This window comes from Melopsittacus undulatus, chromosome 4 (assembly GCF_012275295.1).
Source record: "Melopsittacus undulatus isolate bMelUnd1 chromosome 4, bMelUnd1.mat.Z, whole genome shotgun sequence".
Lineage (NCBI taxonomy): Eukaryota > Metazoa > Chordata > Aves > Psittaciformes > Psittaculidae > Melopsittacus > Melopsittacus undulatus.
The window spans coordinates 106905011-106930647 of NC_047530.1; the positions used below are offsets into that span (position 1 = coordinate 106905011).

Consider the following 25637-nt stretch of genomic DNA (forward strand, 5'->3'; position numbering starts at 1 on the left):
ATGTAATTGTACATGCTGTAAGTTGCCTGCGTAAGGGTAAGTTTAGATGCAGATTTCTTGTCAGATAGTATCACTATTGTAATAAATGCCCTTTAAAACAGATACTATCGTGATATATGCTTCAGTCTCCTTAAAATCCCTTAAGGCACTCTAAAATGCAAACCAAGGAAATTAATTTCAGGAGTGCATTTAAAATCTAGCAATTTTGGAAGAGGAACAAAGGAATGGAAGCAGATTTCCATTCTTTAGGTCTCAAATCTTTAAAAGTTTCGCCTTAGTATTTTAATTTCACCAAGAATGAACACTTAATGTATGTTGTTAGACAATTTGTATGCTGACTGGCTATTGATTTAAGACACCATTTACCAAGACTGTGCATAGACTTTTGCAAGTGGAGAAGGAGTTGAATGTCCTTTGTGCGAGTGATGTGGGAAGCCTGTGTGGGGATTAAAGAGTTATAAACTGAGGGATGCTATGAAAGATAGGAGAAACAGCTATCAAAGAAAGCATGTTTTAGAAGCAAAAAATCATAGAAATCCAAGTCTTGTTCTAATTGTGCCTGAAGATTTTGACTTAAAATACGAATCCAGATCATCTTTCCAAGTTGGTGGCACCAAGTTTTGGGTACAGATAAATCAGAGGGAGAAAAACCTGGTCCATGGCATTTTAACTGAGTCTTTGACCAGCATATGTCTATATGAATGACGATAGGCCACCACTAGCAAGATAAAAATTGCTGCAAAAGGATTAGGTGTTTACGTTAATATAGTTTAACGAATGAGTCTTGATCCATTGCCAAAATTGGGTCAAATTCCTGATTAGATCTGACCTTAAATGTTTGCTTATGTTCAAATGTTACTTACCAGGTAGTAGGTGGATAAACAAAAGAAAGAAACTAGATACCACTGAGCTGCCAATCAGAAATATTGCTGCAGCCACAGAATGGTCTTGGGTTCTTGTGTCTGATTATGAATGTCGTGAAGTGTGATGGCAGAGAGGGTTGAGGGAAGCATAGCACAGTGATCTTAGAGTGTGTGTCTCTTATTGTCATAACCTGCCTTCCCTTTCACATTTGCTGTTTGTTGGGTAGTCATACATTAACATTCTATTTTTAGTTTATTATTAAACTGCTAAAGCAAAGTCCAAAGCCATGTCATATATAGAGAAAGGCTGTGTCCATAGACCTGTTTCGTGTCTGAGCTCAACAAGCAATAGACCATTCTGATGTAAATACAGCTTGCAGAAGCAGCAAACCCCATAGCATTATATTCTGGTCTGCTTGTTATATAAATGATTTCTGAATGGATTCTCTCCTGAAACTTTCTTAGAAAACAGCAGCAACTCAGCATACTGACTTGCTTCAAATAGTATTCAGTAAAACAGGTTGTTTAGGAGAAAGAAGAAAGATTCCTAGGCAGTCAGATATCTGATATACTGACATGGAAGCGCTTGTACAAGCAACGATGGGTAAATAATAGTAACATAACACATTTTATTTAGAAACAGCAAAAATCCTGTGTGAATGAAATGCCACATTCTTGACTGTATGTGCTTTCTTAGAAGAAGTGATTAAGCATGCTATAACTCCCCTAAAGCTCTTATTCTACTCACAACATTTGCAAGCAGATTGCAGTTGCCAGAGTTTTAGCCTTAGCTTTATTTAGTAACTATTTGAAAATGTGTTGGTTTTGAATTGGTCAGAACTGTTTAAGCTATGTTTCTCAGCTAAGGGATCGCTGGCAGAGATTTGAGGAGGTTGCGTGAAACTGGGTTTGGTACCTTTGTTCTGAAGGAAAAAGAATGGCTTGGTAAAAGTTTAATTAAACCTCCTTGGAGCCTCTACTGCTTAGTATTGGCAGATTGAGGCCATGGTTCTCATGAATATCCACATAAGCATCTTGAAATTGATGTTTGCTGTAATAAATGAATAATCACATACTAGTTGGGTTTGTATCAGCTTATTGCTTCATCCACAGACTTGTTAGGTTGTAGGTACCTCAGGAAATCCTCAAGTCCCAACTCAATGCCAAAGAAGGGTCGGTGAGAGTAGGTACTTCAGGATTCAGTCCAGTTGAAATTTGCATGTAATTGAAGATGGACATTTCACAACCTTTCTCATATGTGTTTGACCACCCTCACAGTGAAAATGTGTTTAAATGCAATCTCCTGCCCTTCAATTTGTGCCCATTGTCTCTTTTACTGGCTCCTGCAGAGAAGAGCCTGGCTTTTGTTTCCGTGATACAGGACTTTGTAGTTCCCTGTATTGAGCTTCAGGAGATCGATATTGGCTATTGATCCCAGAGAGGAAGATCCTAATTGACACTAGTGGATTTCACATCAACTGACTGAAAACCAAAGGTGATAAAAATGAGTCAATTGAATAACTCAGTGGCTGCAGAGATAATTAAACTTAAAAACTAATGTTGGATTGAATAGATTAATGGGAATAAAATTATTAAAAAGAAATCTGTATAAAAGTCCTGCACTAGCAGCAAAATAAATAAAATACTTCTGTGATTTCACTTTTTTAGCCACAGTGTAATAATTTAGCTTGGAAAGTTGACTTTTGGTTAAACGGTGCCATTGATTTTATTTTTTTTAATAGAATTCTGTATTGATTCCTGAGGCCTCTTTTTGCAAGGAAAAATCAAGATTTGAAGAAACCGTTTCCCGATAATATCTCAATTTGATTTCAGCTTCCAGAGTGAATGTTAACATAGTGCTGTACAAGAGCTCTTATTTCTTGTGTTTGTGTTTCTTAGGGTTTCGGGGTTTTTTTCTTCCTTGTATTATATTATTTAAAGAGAGTGATAGTGGTTAGTTTTTAATACAGCTGACGAGCTATGAGAATTTATTCAGAAATCTGAAATTAAGCATGTAATCAGCGTATTTGTTTGTATGGGCAATAACAGTGACTGTTATGTCATATATTTCTTAATTTCCTTCTTGATGAATGACGGTGTCTTGATATGCTTGATATGGCCTTTGAAAAGTGAAGAAGGAAATTATTTCCTCTGCCTTTCAACTATGGTTTATACTTACATTACAGTCTTTGTAGACAGGATGGTCAATAGCACGTAAACACTGAAATTTTATATATTGGTTGACCCCATTTTTACAAGGAATTCATGTTTTTCAGTGAAACAGTTCCTTTCACTGTTTATTTTTAACAAATTGCAGTTTTTATACAAATAAAACCTAGGTACTAGTGCATCACTGCTAATGTAAGTTGTTTACAGTGACCAGCTTTGCAGGGTTCTAACGAGTTGTACCATGAAGAACTGATTTTTTCAGAGTTTCATTATTTAGGATGAGCCTTTGCAGGTATAAACTTATTATAAGACATAATCTTGCTCTGGTCAAAGTCAATGGCAGAACTGAACTGCCTGGAGAATTCCAATCTATTAGTGGTCATCATTACTACAGCTAAGAAGTTTTCAACAGACAGGGTTAACGAGAGCAGTAGCCAAGGAATCAGGATCTTAATACCTACTATGCACTTACATATTGTGTTAAGAAAGCATTGTCAGTGGAGCATGTTACACATTGTAGGATCTAGTTATATTAAAATTAGGTTATGCTCATTATAAGAGCATGGGATATGAGGTCATCTGTGCTTATTTGTTGGGAGAAAGAACAGTCTCTAAGAAAGGAAGTACAAACAGCAATACAAAGTAATTGATTACTGCTGGTGTAATAAATGAGATTACATCTTCAGACCAGTCCTGAATAGCAGTTTCCTTCTTTAAGTAGCCAGATTCCATTATGAATGAAAGCAGTAACTGCTCAGTCTGTTGTGACAAGCTTAAGAACATATAAGAAAAATTCTTTTGCAGAGGTCCCTAAGCACTATCCTTAAATAAGGAGAGAGGAATTCCAGGTGACTCTTTTTTTTCCCATCACATTAACATTTCTTCCTTTGTATATCCTACCGATATTCGGAATATGCATGCTTTTCCCTCCAGCACTGAGGTATTTCCCAGAAGTGGAGTTTCTGTGTTAACTTCTTAGGAATGTTTTTCAGTAAGGCCCTTGCAGAACAAAAGAATCTCTACTGAAAAGCTAATGCTGCTGTTGGTATTTTTATTTGATGATAGTTATTGAAGGCAGGTGGGAGTAGGGGAAATGACCATGTGCATTATCAACCTCATCCCCTACACAGCATCCTATCTTGTCCAGGAATGGCAGCATATCCAATTTTGGAGGCAGCACATGGGAGATAGTTCTCTTAAGCAGAATAGAGAAGGTGAATGCTGAAGGTCTGTGCTCCACCCTTTTTCTAGGAAGAATCAATAGTTAATTTTCACAAGCTAGCAAGAGTTTGAGTATAAACTGGCTCAGGTGCCAGTTTATCAAGCAGACATAATGCATAATATTGGGATAAACAAGGTGGTTATTTATCTGCCTCTTTTATGAAAAGATGCATCTATTCATCTTTGTCAATGCTTGCTACTTCTCTGTCTGAAAATATATCAAATCTTCAGGTGAAAGGAAAGGTCCTTATATTTCCATCAGTTTCTCTGAAAGCAGTAAGCTTGCTTCCAAACCATGTAAGAGCTTTTTGCTTCTTACAAGCACCTAGCCTTTTTCATTAAAATGACTAAAGAACTGAGGCATGAGGAGTTACATCTCTCTGCTATCTAGGAAAATTCAACAGATCTTGAAGAAAAGCTGGAAGTGATGTGGTTCTTCATGGTAACATGCTATTGAGCAGTTCCAAGGACTGCATGAAGAATCAGAAATCGTACCAAATGAGCCTGTTGTTTTCTTCATCTCAGGTCTGTGATTTGCTGACTTGCAGTCCACTGTAATTTGTGATTCACACTGGATGCCAAAAAGAGAGGAGGGGGAACTTTTTATTTGGCTTTGCTTTCCCTAATCTGGCAACCAGATCATGCAGGGAACTCAAAAGTAAAGTGAGACTTCAGAAGAGAGGAAGCAAAAGGATGGAACCATCTTGAATCCTGTGTCATTAAAGAGGAATAAGATGAATGACTCTCAAGAGCTGGAGAGCTGAAGTTGAAAAATTAGCTGGAAGTCTACATAAATCTCTAAGCTTCAGCTTCAATAAACCAGTTTTTCCAGCATCTATTGCTGTTTCTTGTTTATTATAGCTGTTCAGTTTGTTTTCTTTTGAGTAGGAAAGAAGCTTAGTTACTTTTCAGTCTATTTCTCTTTTCTCTTGCTTAACTTTAACTTTTGAAGAAAAAAGTTTAAGCTAAGTTTAAGGTATATGTTTGATTTCACAGCCTGCAGAAGACTTCATTGTGATGTTGTTGATTTAGCTCTATATAGAGCTAAGACTATTGTTGTTCTGACTGACCTTTTCAGTTAAAAGGACTTTGAGTTACACTGAAGATCTAAAGATCTATTTTCATCTATGAACGACAGCTCTTCTCTGGAGTGAAATGGGTCAGAAAACTCAAGACTAATTTGAAAGAGGGTGGCTATCAATTCAATTCAGACAGAGGAGGCTGGTGCATCCATTTATGAGCATCTTTGAGGAAGAAGTCTCATTACAGCATTTGCAAACATTGAGATTCCTTGAAATAGCATTGACCTCACACTCCAAAATCCATTCAGTTTGGTTTTGTATAGCATTTCTGGGCAAAACCAAACCAAATGTAGAGTTGTTCCTAAATCAGATGTTTATTAGCTCTTTCTTAGTAATATGTCCTTCAGTGTGGAGTTTTCTTCCAGGTAGGTAAGCTTAACAGTGGGCTGTTTTAGGCAGCACTTTGGAGGTAAGAGAAGCTTGGCTACTGCACTGTGTAAGAGAAGCAAGTAAACAGCCCAAGCAAAACAGTGTCTTGGTTACCTGTTCATTGTATACAAGCATAAACATGTTTTTTTACTTTCTTCTAACTTTAAGTTCAGGTCAAAGCCTGGCCTCATGAAGGGTGCCCTTTCATCCTCCTCTGCAAAGATCCATCTAGTCACAATTCCTGTTTTGAGAAGTAGAAGCTGATATTTGTGTGTGAATTTGCCCTCAGTCCCACCAGCTGTGAAACATTTTGGTCAGGTTTGATGAGGAATGACTGCTAGAAGCTGTCTTTGCTCTTCATCTTGGTAGGGTAATTTTCTACATCTCTAAGACATTCTGTGGGAGCATTTTCATTCTGATCAATCATACGCTGTTGAAGACAGTGTTATGACAGTCCCTTCTTATAGCACTGTATTTACATCATGGTGTGGTCTTCAAGCCCATGATAATAATAAATCAGAATGTGTACGAGAGTGTTCTGCCTAGACTAGAGCTACTTAGAAGTAAACCCAACCGTTCTGTTTCCATGGGGACTTTGAATCTGCCTACAGGGTGGTCACTTTCATGAGCTGGAAGTCTGCATTTTCCATTTTACAAAAGCTAGTTGTGATCAGTCTCCAAATGCTGCTGGTTGATGCAAACCCCTTTTGAACAGCAAGAGCGATAGAGCTGACTCACATAAAGACATGTTCTTGTAATGCAAATAATCCTGACTCAATCAGAATGATTTCAATAAAGAGTATCAACTACAGTTCTGCTGTAAGCAAAAGAGAAATAAATCAATAATATGCTTGAAATGGAATTGTATAGTTAAAATGCTAGACACCTTCCTTTAAGGGTAGCTGACTGATTTATCAAACTGCAGAAATCCTAGTCATAAAGACATAAACATTGATTTAGGTCTCTTATAAACAAGGGGATATTAAAAGTCTCTTGAGATAAGAGCTTTGAGATAAATGCAGGAAATCAAGCATATTATTTATATCAGAAAGAGAAAAGTACAGAACATCTACAGAAAGCCTCATTTAGATTTTGCTGTTACTGTCAGTTCTACATAGAAACCATCAGCTATTACAGAGAAGTAAGTAGGTAATTTATTTCCTCCTCAGAGGACTGTACAAATACCAAAGCCAGTATTTATCTAAGGAAACCTGCACAAAAAGATGTTAATGCAAAATATTTTTAAAACTAATACTGCTTTGCTGCAATCAGCTGGGTTTTTCTCTTGAGACTTTTAGTTTTAGCTTCTTTCAGCCTAAACTAAGGCAGCGGTTTTGGAAGTCTCTCTGTCTGGGGTTCCTCCATCCTGTTTAAAACCCCAGAAACTCATGGAGAATGTTTATGTTAGAAGTTTCTGATTGTTGGAAGCAGTGTGTGTTGGGCTTGTGGATAATAGCACAGGGGGACTTTAACAAAATGTGTGTGTATATGTATGTATTTTTTATTTACAAGAGAGAAGGAAGAGAAGAAAAACATCTTTGGTTTATTTTACTGAGCAAATTAATCAGAAAACAGAAATCAGAATGGTTGGCCAGATGTTTTCGATATCATAGCATTTAGACAGACACCTGGGACTAAATATGTTCTGAACTGGTGAGGTGTTGTCAGTGATTGAAGAAAGTCTTTATCACGATTAGCCATTTTATTCTTCAGTGTATTAGCTTTCTTTGCTCATCCCATCCAGCTATAGGATGTATGCCAATGGTTCAGAGTTGTACTGGTGAAGGTTTAGATTGGACGTGAGGAAGCGTTTCTTTACTGAGAAGGTGATTGAATTCCGGAACAGGCTTCCCAGAGAGGTGATCGGTGACCTGTGCCTTTCAATATTTAAGAGGCATTTGGACAATGCCCTTAATAATTTGCTTTAGCTTTTGGTCAGCCCTGAAACAATCAGGCAGTTGGACTAGATAATAATTACTTGTTCTTTCCAGCTGCAAATATTCTGTTCTGGTCTGATCTCTCTCTTCCCCACTCTGGCTTTCTTCCTTCATTACATGCTTGAAATCAGGGAGTTTGTGTGAATGAACACAGGAAGATCCTGTCTAGAAAAATGGAGTTACCAGTTGCTGTAAATAACAATAGCCTAAAGGCAAGGGTTAAAAGATATTTGTGCTATCAAGCAATAGAATAGCATATCCCTTTCTGGTATTGTTTAGTTATGTCAAGGTGGCCTGAGTCTGAATGAAAAAGAGAGTATCACTGTATCCAGAAAACACCTCTTGCAGTAGGGTAGGTAATGGGTAGGAGTTAAATGCAAGCAGCCCAAGTATAATTTGGATGTACCTATGGTTTGATTCTGCTACCAGATGTTATATTGCATTCCTTGGAAACACCTTTTTATCACTAACAACTATAGTCTTGATAACTGAGTCACACAGCAATGTCTGCATTTGCTGGGGTTTGTCCCACTCCTCCTAGCTAAACTCTGCTATCAGCAGAAGTCATTCTTAAGGTTACTCCTAAGTTGCTTTGCTGTCCATCCAGTCTGCTTCTTGGTTTTGGAGAAAGGAGAGAGAAATTCCTTGGGTTTTTGCCTTCTCAACAACAGTTATGGTCTCTAACACTCGGATGAGGAGTTTCCTTGATGTGAGTTGTCGTCTTGGCCAGGTGAGGACTATCCCAACAGTTCTGAACTACTACAGCAGTGCTTAAAAGAAATAGCTCCTTTGCTGTTAACTACCTGATTAGCTAATATTTTATTTCCTCTTTATCTCCACCATTAACTGTTCCACTGTTGTTTGTCACTCTATAGTGAGTTACCTTTGTATTACCCCTGAGAAGTTGCCTTCTCTGATATCAAAGCTGTTTGCAGTTCATGCTTGCACTTGATTTGCTTGATGAAGTGCTAATTAAATGAATGTGTCTGTGTCACTTAAAAGAAGACAGGAGACTGGAAAATATTGTCTTTTGAGTGAAAGGACAGCTGCTTTGTCCTCCTTTTTTTCACTATATAATTGAAATCAGTCAGTTGTAAAAATGAAAAGATCTTCACATTTTAAAAGCCATTAATTAATTTGAAAAAATAAAATGATTTATGTGCGTCAAAGCGAGGAAATTATTGAATTTCAATAGAATTGTTTGCTATCCTGCGATAATTTATATAAAATATTACTGCAGCACATGTAATTATAGTTGGGTATCTAAATTTGAACTGTTAATTATCTTTAGCTAGCAATTTCATGGAGGATAATCATATTTCCTTCAGTTGAAAGTGAACATTTTAAGCAACAGATGAGCTGCAAGCCACAGGTTTTTGGCAGTAATTGCTGCTATTTCTTATTTTCAAGATAAATCTCTTAATTAACAGCTGTATGGCTGTGTCTCTCTGAAATATTTCATCCTCTTAAAGTAAAAATCAGGGAAATAAGGAATTGATTTCTTAGATAAGCAGGAAAAAAAATTAAATCTCCTGTGGGGTTTATTGGCTTCTTAATTCAAACTGTAAGTACACTCAGAAATGGTTGTTTTTAATGCTTTTACCTCTTCCCTGACATATTTATCTCTTGGTATTTTATAACTAAGGCCATTTGAATTTATGAGGGGTACTCTTTAAAGTTGTTTTCCAGCTCTAATAATAAACCAACTCTTGCTAGTATGTTTGAGGTTCAGGTTATGTGTGTCTCAAGCCCATTGCCAAAAGGCTTTCTATTTTTCCTGAATTTAGAAAAAAAAGTGCGTTTTTAATATGTTATCATATGAGTGTAAACCAGTCACTCCTCACTGATATTTATGCTATCTAGCGAACATGTTCTGTGCATTGTCTTTCACACTGTAGCCTCTAACACAGGAACATTTTTATTGGTAGTAATCACAATACATTTTTGCTTTTTCTCTGCACGATTAAATAAATCACAGTTCCACTGTGTGCTTCACAATGGACAGCAGCTTTATTATTGCTATCTTCAAAGGATCTAGGCTGAATCGGAAGTGAAGGTACCCACTCTCCAGCCCCTGATTCTCTTAAGAGTTATTTAAAAGTTTCTCTAAGGAAAGAGAAAGTTTAGAAAGTTACTTACAAGTTTGGATTCCAGAACTGAATTCAGTGCTAGTATAAGCGTAGAATCATAGAATAGTTAGGGTTGGAAAAGACGGTCCAACCCCCCCACCATGGGCAGGGACACCTCACACTAAAGCATGCCACGCAAGGCTTCGTCCAACCTGCCAGGAATGGAGCTGTGCAGCCACTCTCCTGCTGGTGTCCTGGTTCACTTTGCTACTTAAAATGTGGTTGAAGAAAGCTTCAGTTTTCTTGCCCTTTCCCTCCCTGCAAATTCTTATTTACATAAACCTTTTGGGTTTTTTTTCTTTAGCATTAGGACTTTGTGTCACGAAGTGATCTACATCTGGTTTAACAAAAAGATCAAACAATTCACTCAACGCTTCGTATTCCTGATGCCTGGCAGAAGAATGTATTAGCCAGGGACCGCACTAGTGCAGCACTATCATGGGGTGTTCAAGGACCAGCTGCATCCTGATGTCCTTCCATCCTAGGTTCAAATCTGATACAAGTCCATTAGGTGGACCTAATTTCACCAAGTGTTATTGAGAAGCGTGGAGATCTTGGCAGTGAGTGAAGAGTAAAAAACATAAAGTGTAGAAAAAGATGATTCTCTAGTCTGATGCAGTTGTATTGTTAGGGCTGAGTTTACAAGACAGTCTCTTGTAGTTTTATCTTAATGCTAAGGCTGCTTTGATCAGGGCAAAAGTGCTGCCCCTTCTCTTCAAAGTAATTCCAGAATCTGAGGCCTTTTGGGCTTGTCATAACTGTGTCCTCAGAGAAAGAGGATTTGTTCAAGGTTTCTGTTGAAAGAAAAGGCAAAGCAGGTTATGGAACAGGTTCACTTTTAGGACTCTTTGTAAATGCCATCATTAACTGAACAAATCAGAACTTAGTTCTCACTTTTTGGTAGCAAAGAAAGGCACCCTGAGACTTCTTTTGATATTTCAGGTGTAATAAGGTGCATTGAAAATACAATGTCAGAAACAAACACACAAAAAATTCACAAGAACTCACTCTGACAGTCCTACAAAAACAACCTAATGACTAACACTCTAGTTACTTGCTTTTCAGATAACATAGGTTCATGTTTTATTCTAGCATGTCTCTGTCTCCGATACCTCCTTTATATTTCCCAGGTCCCTGCATATGTTTGTATTCTGTGATGTGGTTTTCATGCTGGTTCTGCTGAAGTCTCTTTCTTTTTAAAAAGACATTAATAAGCTAAGCCAAAGGGAAGGTGATAGACTGTCCCACTTGCAAAAAAACCCCAAAAATATTTTGCCTGTGATAATATGCTCAAAAGGTTCTCTGGGAGTTGTACTTCTATAAAATGCTCTTTGAATTGAATTTCAGCATTAAAATTTATGTGTTAAAATTTCCTTCAGGAAAGATAAATATTTTAGTCTTTGAACAGTGTGAAAATGAAAACATTCACCAGCAGCCCTAGCTAAAATTGCAGTAGGCTGCTGTGCAATTCCGGTGATGAATAGTGTGTGTTTGCATTTGGAAAATATACGGTAATCACTGCAAGTATAAAGTATTACAGACAAAGAGACGGATCATTTTCTCTGATTGTTACACAGCCTGTTTGAATGGTTGTTTTTCAGTTTCATAATTTGTTGCCACTTAAGCTGAGGGTTTTTTCTTCCACTCAAAAAGTGCTTACTGTAAAGAAGATGTGTACTGCGTGCTTAGCAAAGCATCCATTAGAACTTGGGAAGCTAAAGATCCTCATGGGGTAGTTTAATTTCTGGAAAACACCCACAAAAGCAATTCCATTTTTAATGAATAATTTATTTGGGGTTCTTTAGATCAGATTCTTGCTCACAGTTTCTCAGTTTATGCATTTCAACTAGGTAATTGGTTGAGGCCATACAGATGGGGTTTTAAACTCACCTAAATCCCATGTCTGGAGAGAATCAGATGTCAAGATGGGGTCTGCAATGTCTCCAGATTCTATCATTCTCCTTATTTCTTCCATGAACTCAGGTTTTATATAAAGAAGATGATCAAAACAATCTGAAAGATTCAGTCTAATGTAGTTTTATTCATTCCAATAATCATAATGCCCAAGAAGAAACTGTTCTGTGGCATTCTCCTAGCACCACTATGGTACAGTTTTAAAATGTGCCTTCCAATAGCAGTTCCAGATATCTCACCTACACAAAAGAAGTTGAGATGCACTCTCTTAAGTTGGTAATTTCTGAACTACTAAGATGTAAAGGTCAGAACACTTGTCTTCACACAGAAGTCTGCAGCTGTCATCCAGTTAGTTCTATTCAGTTGGGGGTTTTTTGACTGTTCCATTGTTTTACCCTCTACTGGTTGCTCATTCGTCAGATCTGCAAGACTTAGACCCAGTGCCTTTAGAGAGTACCATTATCTCCTTCAAAGTTTTCCATGATGGCAAGGTTGTTCACCTTTGTTGCAGTTAAAGGATGAAGGCTTAGTACATGTACTCCTTGTGCAGAAGGCATGCCAGGTTTTCAGGTGTTTTTATGAAGTATTTTGTTCATGTCATTGCTATAGCAGTAACTAAACATACTTAGACACTTCCTTTCACTTCTACCTCCGTAGGTGCTTCCAATGGAATGTTTGAATCAATTCTGCATGTACTTGATTAGTGTGAAGTGGAAGCAGCAATTCTTGTAGGAAGGCTGTTGGAGAGCCTTAGTGAGGTTTTGCCTACATAGCAGTTTTTATGTTTCCTTCTATTGTAAGTGTTTTACTGAATCAGATTCTCAGATGAAAACAGCTCTTGATGATGGCAGTTTACAATTTGATCATGGTTTTGTCAGTAAGAACTTCACCAGGTGTTGGCGCATATGAGCTAATTTTCCTCTGTCTTCAGATTGTTTCTCTGGAAGTTGTGCACTTTACCCAAGCTCCCATTCTGGTGCTAGATCGTACTCAACGGTGTGATATACAGGAGGTCAACAAAAAGATCAGCTCATCCCTTCTGACTGCCAATTCTGTGAACTTTTGAACAGTCCTTATCCAGCAACCAAAATAGGCAGTGTTATCTGCAGAGAGAAACCCCAGTACACTGCGTGAACTGGACTGACTTATAGTGCTGACTTCAAGTTGATGTATCCCATGTGTAACCGGTATTCAGAAATCTCATTCTGAGAGTGGGAATAGGGAATTCAATTTGATGGGCTGAGAAAGACAACATGCTTGCCCTCTACCACCTCACTAGCTTGAGTCATATGACAGATCTTACAGTACAGTCTCTGAAAGGTTTGTAGCAGTGTTGCAAGCAAAATCAGACACCTTTGATTGGCAGGTCTACACAACCAGTGTATCTATGTTATAAAGAAGTGTAAATAGTTACAACAGGTATAAAAAGGAAATTAAATTGATTTAATTCTACATAAACTAATGTTTATTCATGACTGTGATTACCTAGGTACCATTAATATAATCTGGAGAATGCATATGCATTATTAAAGATTACTTGTAGATAAGAATTTGAAATAAAGCCATGTAAGTAGAGTAAAAGTATGATACATATGAATTCCAGTTATTCCTTTAAAGAAACTGAAAGCACAAGTAAGATACACTCGGAATCTCAGCTCCCTTCAGTCTGTTCAGAAAGGTACAGATTTGCAAATCCAGGATTTTTACTGGTGCTTAAATTGCCTCATTGGCTTTAAACCAATTATCTGGTGATAGCAGATCAGGAAATAGAAGCAAACAATAAGGGGACAAATCATATATTGCTTAATGTGTTTTCCTCTCATTTCTTTTATCCCCTTTAAGTTAGCTCATTGTACTTATTCCTGGTGTCTGAAATTTGCATCAACATCTATCTTAAATTAACATTGTTTTATACTAATCAGACTGGTTTTCTTATTTTCGTTCATGTCAATGTTTCCAAAGAGGGCTGGTTGGTATTGTACATAGATTTTGCCTTTTTATATAAAGAGAGTATTAACTTTTCATGATCTAAGGAAAAACCAACCTAGCAGAAGTATTTGTGAGATGAGGAGCATTGTCTTCTTATGCAGAATGATCATTTTTCTTATAACATTAGGCTGTACATAACATGTTAAGGCATGTGACGTGTATGTGTGTGTTTGTATTTGCTTTGTGATACAGTGAACTGTTGTCTCTATCTAGTGCAGAAAAATACCACTCAACTATATTCTACAGATGGAGCAATTCTGCAGTGCAAATATCACCTATATGCCCAAGATTCTTGTAGACTGAATAGTTATTCTTAATTTTATTGATTGACAACATCTTCAAAATACAGGCATAAAACAAAGTTGCTTTCATGGAGTGCACAGCAATCAAGTTGTCTTGAAATATATAACTACATTTATGATGACTACTCCCACATCCCAGTGCGTTTCACTATTAATTCCATGTTCTTTGCTGCTGACTCTGCACACACTGGGACTATTGGGTCAAGCAGCGCTTTCTTCATGTGCATGCTCCAGGGTAAGGGAAGTCAATTTCACAACATTGCAATATAAAGCTGCTCTGCAGAATATTAGTTTCATAGCCACAAGCTAGAGCACCATTATAGTACTTTTCCATCTGGCATTAGGATAAGTTCCCCTGAGGGAGTGTTTGCAAGTTTCTTTTCTTCCTGACCTTTAGTTGAGAGAAAGGCAAAATCTGCCTTTGGGTCTAGTGCAGATATGGCTCCCGCTGAACTTCCATATTCGTTCATGAGCACCACCTTCTGAACTGTGGCAGATCCTGAAAAAACACAAATCCTGGGAATTTTTCTTAAATACCACAGGGTTTGCTCTAAAGCCCATTTATCTAAATTTTACTGCCCACCAAACTGACAACTGCTAGTAAAATTGCCTGGTAAATACTACTAATTCGGAATATGAGTATATGTGAACTGAACACCTACTCTATTGCTTGGGCAGTATTTCTTTAGGCCCTCTAAATTGCTAGGCATTGTAGATTGCCTGAGAATGAAACCATAAAGCGCTTGCTGTTTCTATGGGAATACTGTCTTCAGATTTCAGTTCATCTTCTAAAGATCTACAAAAAATAAATAACCTGAGAAGGAAAATGGAAATATGAAAGTAAAAAAAAGAAAGTAGTATTTTTGAGAGGATGTGTTTCAATCAATTGAATGTGTGCATTCAATCCAGGATTGCACTTGATATTGAATAGCCAACATAGATTGAGTTTTGTTCACTTCATTTACTCAACTGGAAGATTGAATGGTGCAGACGAGTCCTGTTCTTGCAGTCTCAGGTAAGTTTAGACATTAATATCGTTCCAAAGGTCTGCAGAACGGACAACCCTATGTCTGCTCACAGATGTGGATGTGTGTCATTAGCCTATAAAGAGTTACAGGTCTTTGATACAAAAGACTATGCCACATAAATTATCCAGTGCGACTGGAAAAGCACAAAAGAGGCGAGTGTTGTCTTTTGTCATATTCCAGTGGCTATTCTAGGGAATGTGAGAGGCACAAGAGCATGTCTACACTGGAAAGAAGCAGCAATGTTTACTTGTTGTTTTGAGTGTGTCAGTCTACATTGAGTGCTGAGAGTTGGAGAGGATGTTTGAAAAAGAGGAGAGTGTATTCCAATTTTATGAGATGTTGTCAGGATCATAGAGGTATTTTCATCATTGGGGCTGTAGCCTGGTGTTCTGACTATACAGCTCACAACCTGTTTCTGTGTAAGATATGTTACTCTTAGGAAAACAGATTCATTTCAGAAATACAGTGATGTGGAAATGTCAGAAGAAATTATTTCTTATCTGATAGATAGTCTTAAAGGTAAGTTTATACAACATAGAAGTTTATAGGCCACATAGGAAGGTAAGCCAGTCTGCAACAAACTTTTCTTTATTCAGGATTGTTTGTTATATATTAAAGTTTGCCTCCCACTGTCTTCTGACAAGTACGAAATCAGCAGTGGTTGAAAAAGCATGTAGAAAACAATGTGGTTTGTATAGTGGTTTGATGATAAATCAGCATTCTGTCTTGCTCTGCCTGTCTAAAGAAGTGATTTATCTATGTGTTTGAAACCAAATTTTCAGTAATTGCTTTCAAACAGTTATTCACTATAATCTTATGAAACTATTCCATTGTACTGTCAGCTAAAATTGACCATCCCATAGATTCATCATCAGAACACAAAGCAATGACTTTGTCACATCTAGCATTTGGGAACATGAAGAGGAGGGCATTTGAAAAGCCCTAGCAGGAGATTAGGAAAGAAGATGCATGCCTGAATGTTCTATGATTCTATGAGATAGTGATTTTACCATTAAATTCACTGGATGCACAATCAGAACAGGCATATGTATTATGAATGTGACCCGTTAGTTCTTATGGAGACACTTGTATATCACAAAGATAAAAGGTATAAAAGCAGCCAGGAAAAGCATTTCAAATGCTTGGATAAATATTTATAATTTCACTATCTGTGCTTTATGTGCTCATGTTCTATTTTGATCTCTGCAGTCAGGAGCAAAGTTGAGTATGACATTTGTGGAGAAAATAGAAAACGTATTTCACAGTTACCTGTTCAAGTGCAACGCTACTTTTGCTGCAGTAAAAAAGAGAGAAATGTTCAAAAGCTTTTGTTAAGACATTTAAAATGTATATTAAAAATATAAATCTATCTGGTATTCCTCTGAGAGGTGAAAAGTAACAAGATGAAAAATGTTCATTACAGAAACTTGGTGCCCAAGTTCTGTCACCACTGCCAGCTGTGTATTTCTATAGAAAAAGGTTAATGGAACCTAAGATTCTCGTTTAAATGTAATTCCATTGCAGTAAAATCTGACTGAATCCTTTTCTGCTTTGAACTGTAACTGTTTAGGATAAGGAATCAGGATTTTAGGATAAAATCAGGAAAGATGTACTGAAGGTTAAGCATGAAAGAGCTTTTGTGATTCCAGTTTAAAAGACTGCCTTTAATTTCATGTGCAAGTAACATCGGGAATTCTTTCCACAGACAATGTCTGCCCCAGAGGAAAAAGCTAAATTGCTAATGGGAAAAAAATCTAAATTGCTATTGGATAGATGAATGTCTAAAGGTACCACAGTATTTGCAGACTTGTCAGATTATGTGAAAGCTGAGTATCTAAGAGAAGGAACTTGATTTGCTTTTCAGTGTTCACTTGCCTGATTGCATTGCGATGTAGACTGTGGAGAACATACATGCGTCACTTTTTCCCATACATCCCCCTAAGAACTGCAATTATATAAAGTTTGTAAGATCATTGTTGCTTCATAAAAAAAGACAAAGCAAGAAAACTCTAACTAGGCAATTTGCTACATCCTTTTAAAATATGGTTGCATAGGAATCACCATTCGAATTATGAAACCCCCTCAATTTTTTGCAGATCATAGAATCCCAGACTGGTTTGTGTTGGAAAGGACCTTAAAGCTCATCCAGTTCCAAACCCCTGCCACAGACAGGGACATCTCCCCCTAGTTGAGGTTGCTGAAAGCCCCATCCAACCTGGCCTTGGACACTTCTAGGGGTGGGCATCTCAACTTAGCTCCTAGTAGCACCCCAGAAAGTCCAAGGCTTCTGTCAGTAGAATGAACCTGCTGTCAGTTCTTAAAGGATCTTAAGGGACAGTATTGTTACAATGATAATGACACAATTACTGTAATTCTGTGTTTTTCTTTATCAGTTGCATTTTCAGGCCTTGGGTTTACCACCTTCTACTTAGCTGGAAAGTTACATTGCTTCACGGAAAATGGCCGGGGGAAGAGCTGGCGGCTTTGTGCAGCAATTCTCCCACTCTACTGTGCCATGATGATTGCCCTCTCACGTATGTGTGATTACAAACATCACTGGCAAGGTGAGCCATGGAGACACCTTTTTTCTGCTATTTTTTATTTTGTTTCTTTGATTATTTTAATTAAATCGCATGAATTAAAACTCATCATAGTATGCTATAGATTTTCCTTGCTCCTGGATTGATACTGAGGGTTTCAGTGTCTGAAATTATACTGCAGGGGTTCTTTTCTATATTTTTATGTACATACAAATCTCGATCAGTATTTTTTTATATCATCCTTTTTATAAGTGTACATATATGCCACAGCTGTCCTGGATGGATCCAGCTATAAGCTGCATCTGGCCCATTAGAAGCTCTGCCTAGTCCATGCCTACTGCTTCTCCCTGTATCTGCAAAGTGCCCGTTGGGTATGTGAGGGACTGCTAATATATGGACACATGTGCATTAGACTAGACTGATGCATCTGTGTGTAGCTAGTCATTGCAAAGATGCACTCAGTCATTTGTGTTCTGGTTATTGGATGCACATGACCTAATACACTGTTTTTCATTCATATCCAAGTATATTTGGCATGAGGTGGGTTCATGTTCCCTCCTTGAGAAATACAGAAACATTGCATTCCAAGCTATATAGCATAGATTATAACAGATTCTGCCCACACTGAAAAACTTGCTGCAAAGTTTGATGCTTTCTGTTCTCTTAACTTTTTTGGCCAAGGTTCTAATTGCTCCCATTGAACTTGTAGAAGTGTCACTTCTGCATTTTCTAAAGTCAGGTCCTACTTAAGGGAGAGAAATATTTTCTTGTTTTGCCTTGTTAATAATGATTTTCCATAACTTTGGTCTGCATCTATTTTTATGTCAGTATTTTGCTATATTGACTAGTTGTTAGCATTGGATTCAGCATGGTACCATACACGTGGTTCCTGTGAATATTTAACAGACTGTAACTGCAAATAAATGTTGAATGTATTCAATATGGATGAGGGGGTTATTGAAGCAGCATGCAGTGTCTTTCATGATCATGGAGTATATTCACAAAGCTAAAGAAACATGCAATACAATGTTAAAACTTACTTTTGTGAATGAGTGACAGTTATTGACAGAATGGGAGATGGCTTTTAAGTCTTCAACAGCAGCATCTGATATATGAGTGAACTGTATAAAAGGTCTACTTGTGGATGAACCTGCATCCTTAAAAGTCTGCCTATAATCAACAAGAGATATACTTATGTGAAGCATCAAGAATCTGAAGGATGCTTAATCCTAATCTTTTATATATGCAGATGATATGGTGTTTGGTACATCTTATTAAACTAAAAGATTGTGTCAAGCCGTATTCTAGCCAGCACCTTTTATCTCACTTCTGTTATTGTTTGTGTTCAGATCTGAGGATTTCAAAGTCAGTGTGTATTTTCAGTGATATTTTGCTTTGGTTGCTTGAAAATGAAACATATGATCTGGAGAGCATATTACTAAGACAGAGGGAGAATCTGATAACTGAACAAATCCTCTTACATTTCCATTGCTGTGTGGTTCCGATGGAAAATGTGTAATTGCCTACGTGTGAAAGCTGCAAATATCACACACACTGGCCTTATTTTATCCTATTTTATTTTCTGGTAGGAGTATGGGATAGCAAAGAGCATCAAAAAAATTCCAAAGGTGTCAAATCAGTTATCAGGCATGCTTAGTCTTTGACCTCTCAGGTTTGTTTAGGAAGAATTCACCCAGCTTGAAATGGTCCTTGACAGCTGTCTTTCTCAGGTGTTACAAGTGAAATTAATTGTTCTAGCTAGAGTGGCCCACTTCTGAAGGAAGATAATTTTCCATCTTACATTCTACTTGCTCCTTGTCTGCATTGGAGAATGCCTTCTAGAATGCAAAACAAGAGTAGATCTCTTGTAGCTGTCATTCTGGGGGTACTTGGACAGAGAAGGAGCAGACTGCACACAGTGCAATAGTTTGTGGTGTAGGTCAGTGGGAGAGCTCTGGATGCTGTAAACAGCATAGTTCTGCTGTATTGTTCATAAAAAGAAAACCTGATCGTAAAACCTCATTGTAAATCATGGCACACTAGAAGAGGATACATGGGTTGCTTACTCACAAATGTGGGTCAGAGGAGATCTGCAATATCATGGAGGCCCCATGGAGGCTATTCTCTTCCCCTTGTCCTGAACACAGCCCATTATCTAGATTTTGGATATTCAAACTCTTGCAGATGTCCCCAGCAAAATACTGATTTTGTGTCCTATGTGGTTGTGATATTGGGCTCCAAATTCTTTATGAAAATTGAAAGTTCACAGTTTCTGGGTTAAACACTTCCAGGTCAACCAAATGTCTTATTTACAGTTGTTACCACTGCCTGACCTTTCCATAGTAACATGCTTCTGGTTTTGTTGCTTTTCTTCTCTAGATGCTTTTGTTGGAGGGATCATTGGCCTCATTTTTGCTTATATTTGCTACAGACAACACTACCCTCCTTTGGGTAATACAGCGTGTCATAAATCTTATGTCAGCCTGCTAGATCAGAACTCTGTGAAGAAAGAAGAGAGACCTACAGCAGATAATGCTACTGGCCTGCCTCTAGAGGGAATAACTGAAGGTCCTGTATGACTTTAAGAAATGTGCAGAATGAACTTTTAGCCTTCTCACATTTCCTCCAAACTGGTCTCTTAACACAGTGTTTCTTACTGTACGTTGTTTTTCTTTTGTTTCTTTCCTTTTTATAAAGAGAGAATAAATATTTTGGTTTTAATGGCATAATAGCATCATACTTCTAAAGTTAAGTGTTCAGTTCATATTGACTTGCTGAATTATCTGTTTTCAGTCTACTGCAAACAGATAAGCTACTTGAGGGAAGGTGAAAGAACATGAATAAAAACAATCTTATGTGGAGAAATGGCTAAGAAAGTAGTTTTAAGAAGATGTGGTTGAGGACAGGGTAGATCTGAAAACAGATTTTCTACAGTACTGAGTGTCTCCTAGCAAGTTCTGGTCATATTCAGCACTCATTGATTTTGATGGGTGATGAGTACACAAAGCACTTTTCACCAGATGCTCAGCATCTGTTGAGTCTAGACATTTCTCTATATAACTTAGTAAGCTAGGGCATCATCTTTATGTTTAGCTTGTTGCCTTCTAACATTAAAAAAATCTCCACATGCTGGTAGAACTTTGTATTATTTGTCAAGTTTTGACAAGGTCATTCTAGTTACTACTAGAGCTACTAATGATCAAGCAGCCAAAAGGTGTGAGTGGGTAAGTGTTTGTAAGAGCCAAGCTTCGTGCATTAGTGCTTTCACAGGATGAGTCTGACAGTCAAGAAATTCCACACTGTTAAAATTATTACATAGCTTACAGAAACATATGTTCATAGGAGAGATTAGAAACTTGGTGTTTAAATAAAATCTGCAATTGTTTGAGGGCAATCACGGTAATTACTGCCAAAACAAAGTGAAAGAACACCCATGATATTCAACAAGCTGAAGTCTTTGAAATAAGTTTCAAAACATCCTAAAACTGTGAGGATAAAGAATCACAGTGTTTTCTATGAATCTCACTGTGTCATGTTCATTCTTGTGCAGTGACCCACTGCAGCACTGGAGATCTAAAGAAATGCAAAGATTCTCATTTGTGACTTTGGGCACACAACCATGAATGCTTGTGATGGTCTCCAGCACTGTAACATATCCACAGGAATGCTTGAGACAGTTTTCCACTAGACCTGTTCCACATTTTCAGCTCGTCATGTTCTTGAGCATGATGTTTGTGAGGGTTGGCTTGGTACCTAGATTGAAACTCACCAGAATCAAAACACTGTTGGTATGGGGAAGGTTACGAAGTGTATGGTTTTAGTTAATTTATTATGGGTAGGTTCCTGCTTTATTATGTATGCACTATGCAGTACACTTCCCAGTCCTGTGAAATGATGTACCTTTGGGTGGCCAAATGTCAGATTCCAGATTTTTTTTCTCCCTTAGGTATCCTGTGAAAATGCAGGCAAATGTTCCAGACCACATCTTGGCAGCTGAACCTTTCTTATCTGGAGCTGCTGGTTAAAGCGATCAAGATAGCACTGATCAACGACCATTATTACGGTGCTTTAGACTGGAGGATACTGCTGCCATAATTATAAGTTCTGTGTTACTGTTGGAATATGTATTGGCCTTGTAGGCATTTTGTGATTCAAACAGCTCAATGTCTTCATGTAAAGCTTGTCACTTACTTTTCTCAAAGGTAAGCTTTGTAGATTTTTCTCAGAAGAGCTACTTCTTCATTGGCAACACAATTTTTATAGAAAGAAAGTAAATTAGAAACCCTTTAAAAATAAATGTAGTAATTGTGTACCAGAGGATGCAACATTACTATGTATAAACTGATATGATATTTGGAATTAGCTATAAATAAGAAATTACTTTAAGGAACAGAATGTAACAGGCATGAACCCAGGAGGGTTCTGCAGAAATTAGGCCTGATTTACTTGTAAAACTGATATGAGTTTGAGTGCATCAGTTAGAGACAGGGTTTTTTTCTGACAGTTACAGTATTCTGAGCTCTAGAATAGAGACAGTCATCCAAATGTAACTGGGGTTGCTGATGTATATACGCTAGTTCACAAAACTAGCATCAGCAAAGCAAAACTATTCTAGCATTACATTTGCACTGGATTTGACAAAGCACTCCTCTAGTATAATCAAAAGGTCTTATTCTAGAAATCCACATGATTTAGTGGAGGTTTAATCTTTCTATAAAGTTTTTAAACCATCCTACAGAATTCTGTAACAGGGTTATCATTTTGTATTATTTCATAGGGGAGGATTAACAAAAGCCCTACAGTAAGGGTATCATGTCTTTACATTATACAGGGCTTAGCCATTAGCTTTTTCTTTCAGCAGAAACTCTAGTCTTCCAGGTTATATGCAAATGTTAAAAGAAAATAAATCTTAAAATTAGAAGTTTAATACTGATGCATAGAGCATTTTGCATGTTTTTATATAGATTTGGCTTATTCTCAAAAATGAGTAGGGCCTATTAAGTGTGCTGTACACATTCCTAGTGTTTTAATGGCTTTTGATACAAACCAGCTATCTATGGGATGAGGAAATCTTATACAGCCCTCAAAAGAGTAGTGGCTGTTTAAAGATTGGAATATGAAGCGTAATGCAGCGTAAATACTTACATTGCAAGAGTAATTGGTGGACTTTGCCAAGCAGTAAAGAATAACATATTTTAATGGGAATAATTAAATTGAAAGTCATCAAATAGACAATGTAAAAGCTTTGATTAGAATGTAATTAGAATTATGAAAGACTTAATGAAATGAAACTTGTGGAGGGATCTGTGGGCACTGTAATTACCAGTGCAGAGTCAGCATAAGGAAGGCATTTTTGTGGATCAGTGTATTTTAATCTCATGCTTTCTCAGTGTGAAGGAAATGTAACATTGTAACACACCAATAAAACAACACATGAATGGGGGTTTATACATCTGTGTGTTATCATTTTTCTGCAAAGAATAAAAGTTACCAAGTTTCATTAATAAACCACACGGCATATTTCAACAAAACAAGCCCTAATATGACTGCATTATTAGTAAACAACAGCAGTTCCAAAAGCCATTACTGATATCACTAAACTGGAACAGCATTCCTTCTGCTATCCAACTTGTATCCAGGAAAATGGACCGTGTAAGTCTGCAAAGTTGAAACCTTTAAATATTTAACCAGCTAAACTGCAACAGGTCTCTTTCATCTATCAAGTTCTGTATTTCAAATAGTACCAGGAGTGCCATATTTAATAACAAATGTGGTCAGACTAGAAAAGGAGGACAGCATCTAACTGAATACAGTAGAAATATCCTGAATCCAGGAGAGGCATGAGATTGTGAACCAGTCAGCAAAACGTCCCACAGTGAATGCATGTCCCAGGCAATGTGTTAGAATAGAGCTGGAGCATATACACTGATTCATTCTCACATTTTCATGTATGCAGTTTAGTATGATTTGTTTCTCTATTCTTTTCCCTATGGATCCATCAAGTCCTTTCTATTTAATATGAACAGAGAACCTCATTTTCATTCTTTCTTTCCATGGCAAAAAAAATACTGTGCTATGGATTGGGAAAAGAAACCTTCTGTCTGTTTTCTGATACTAAAATTCCATTGACTTCTGTGGAACTGCTCTGGATCACTAAGCACATTACATCCAGTAAGTGCAATAAAGCCTTCACACAGTTATTGCTCAGATTCCTACATTTTTAGGAGCATAACTAGCAAAATATTGCAAACATTTTGTCTTCAATTTTGCTTTCTTGTGCTAATATATATCTCTCCCAAGTTAGAAAACTGTTGACTTGATCTGACCTAACAGAAGGGGGAAAATCTTGAACACAGCAGCATCAGGATGATGGAAATGGAAAGGTCAGACCCACATTTCTGTTGCTTTCGAGGTTCAGAATGTGTTCAGAATTGCTATAAGCAATACATAACAATGATTATGAAATTAGTGTATTGCCTACTCACCAGTGTTGCTGCTTACAATAGTGTTGTGCCAGCTGGGACAAGCACAGTGTGGGTCCTCTGTGGAAGTTATACACTACTTTTCTATTAATTCATGGAAAGAAAACAGGAATTCTGCTCTTCATTACACACTGCTGAACTGTGTGGAGTTACTCCACAATAGTATTCTTACCAAAACAAAACTTGATATTTGGGTGTTTCATCACTGCAGGCTGGATCTTGCTTCCAGTAAACTCTCAACAACTTAAATGTGAAAAGGGGAGTGTATAGTTCCTTTCCAAACATACAGGTTATATTGCAGAAGTCATTCTACTGTGGGTGTGCATTAAACAGCAAATAGTTTCAGGGCTTGTGTGCCTACACACATGCCTCAGGAAGGTCATTCTAGGAATGCACAGCTACCATTTCAGCAGGGCAGGAAAATCTTCCATGTCAATCTGTGTAACAGAGAGGTTTAAAGCTTCATGAACATCTGTCTAATGGCAAATTTCTTTTCTGCAAGAGACAGTGCTCACTACTTGTCATTTTTCTCCAGAATTCTCGTGGTCAGAGTTTAAACATCCTCTCAGGGGACAGGAGAACCTCCTGTATGAAGACAGGCTGAGAAAGTTGGGGCTGTTCAGCCTGGAGAAGAGAAGGCTGCGTGGAGACCTCATAGCAGCCTTCCAGTATCTGAAGGGGGCCTATAAAGATACTGGGGAGGGACTATTCACTAGGGACTGTAGCTATAGGACAAGAGGTAATGGGTTCAAACTTAAACAGGGGAAGTTTGGACTGTATATAAGGAAGAAATTTACTGTAAGCGTGGTGAGGCACTGGAATGGGTTGCCCAAGGAAGTTGTGAATGCTCCATCCCTGTCAATGTTCAAGGCCAGGTTGCACAAAGCCTTGGGAGACAGGTGTTGCAGCCCATTCATGGCAGGTGGTTGGAACTGGATGATCTTAAGGTCCTTTCCAACCCTAACTATTCTGTGACTCTCTTCAGATGTTCCAGTGCTTTTGTCTAATTCTTTTCTCTATTCTCTTAAAAAGAAAATCTTATAAATGGGTGTTATGTTTTAAGCCCAGCCACACAGCTGCCCTCTCACTTCCCCTCCTTCTTCCGCCCCTGCTCCCGGGGAGGAGAATCAAAAGAATGTAACTCCCATGGATTGAGATAAGAACAGTTAAGTAACTAAGGTATAACACAAACCACTACTGCTACCACCAAGAATAATAATGATCAGGGAAATAACAATGGAAGAGAATACAACTGCTCACCACTCACCGACAGATACCCAGCCCAACTGAGCAGTGAACTCACCCTTCTGGGTAACTGCCTCCAGTTTAACATCCTGGTCATGACGTGCTGTGCTATGGAATACCTCTTTGGGTAGCTTGGGTCAGGTGTCCTGTCTCTGCTTCCTCCCAGCTTCCCCTCCTCCTCGGCAGAACATGAAACTCACAAACTCCTTGGTCAGACTAAACATTTCTGAGCAACAATTAAAAACATTGGTGTTATCAGCGCTGTTCCCAGGCTGAAAGTCAAAACCACAGCACTGCACCAGCCACTAAGAAGGAGAAAAATGACTGCTACTGCTAAACCCAGGGCAATAGGCAGCTCCCTTTATTA

The 25637-nt window shown here is 37.8% G+C and overlaps 1 protein-coding gene across 1 annotated transcript in view; it reads left to right on the plus strand.

The window, feature by feature from the left end:
- Window positions 1-22993, plus strand: part of PLPP4 (phospholipid phosphatase 4) — a 59473-nt gene extending 36480 nt beyond the window's left edge. Inside the window, exons 6-8 of the mRNA XM_034062697.1 lie at window positions 17397-17567; window positions 19923-20111; window positions 21490-22993. Of these exons, the coding sequence (XP_033918588.1) occupies window positions 17397-17567; window positions 19923-20111; window positions 21490-21500 (371 nt within the window). The 3' untranslated portion in view covers window positions 21501-22993. The remainder of the gene's footprint in view (window positions 1-17396; window positions 17568-19922; window positions 20112-21489) is intronic.
- Window positions 22994-25637: the final 2644 nt, after the last annotated feature.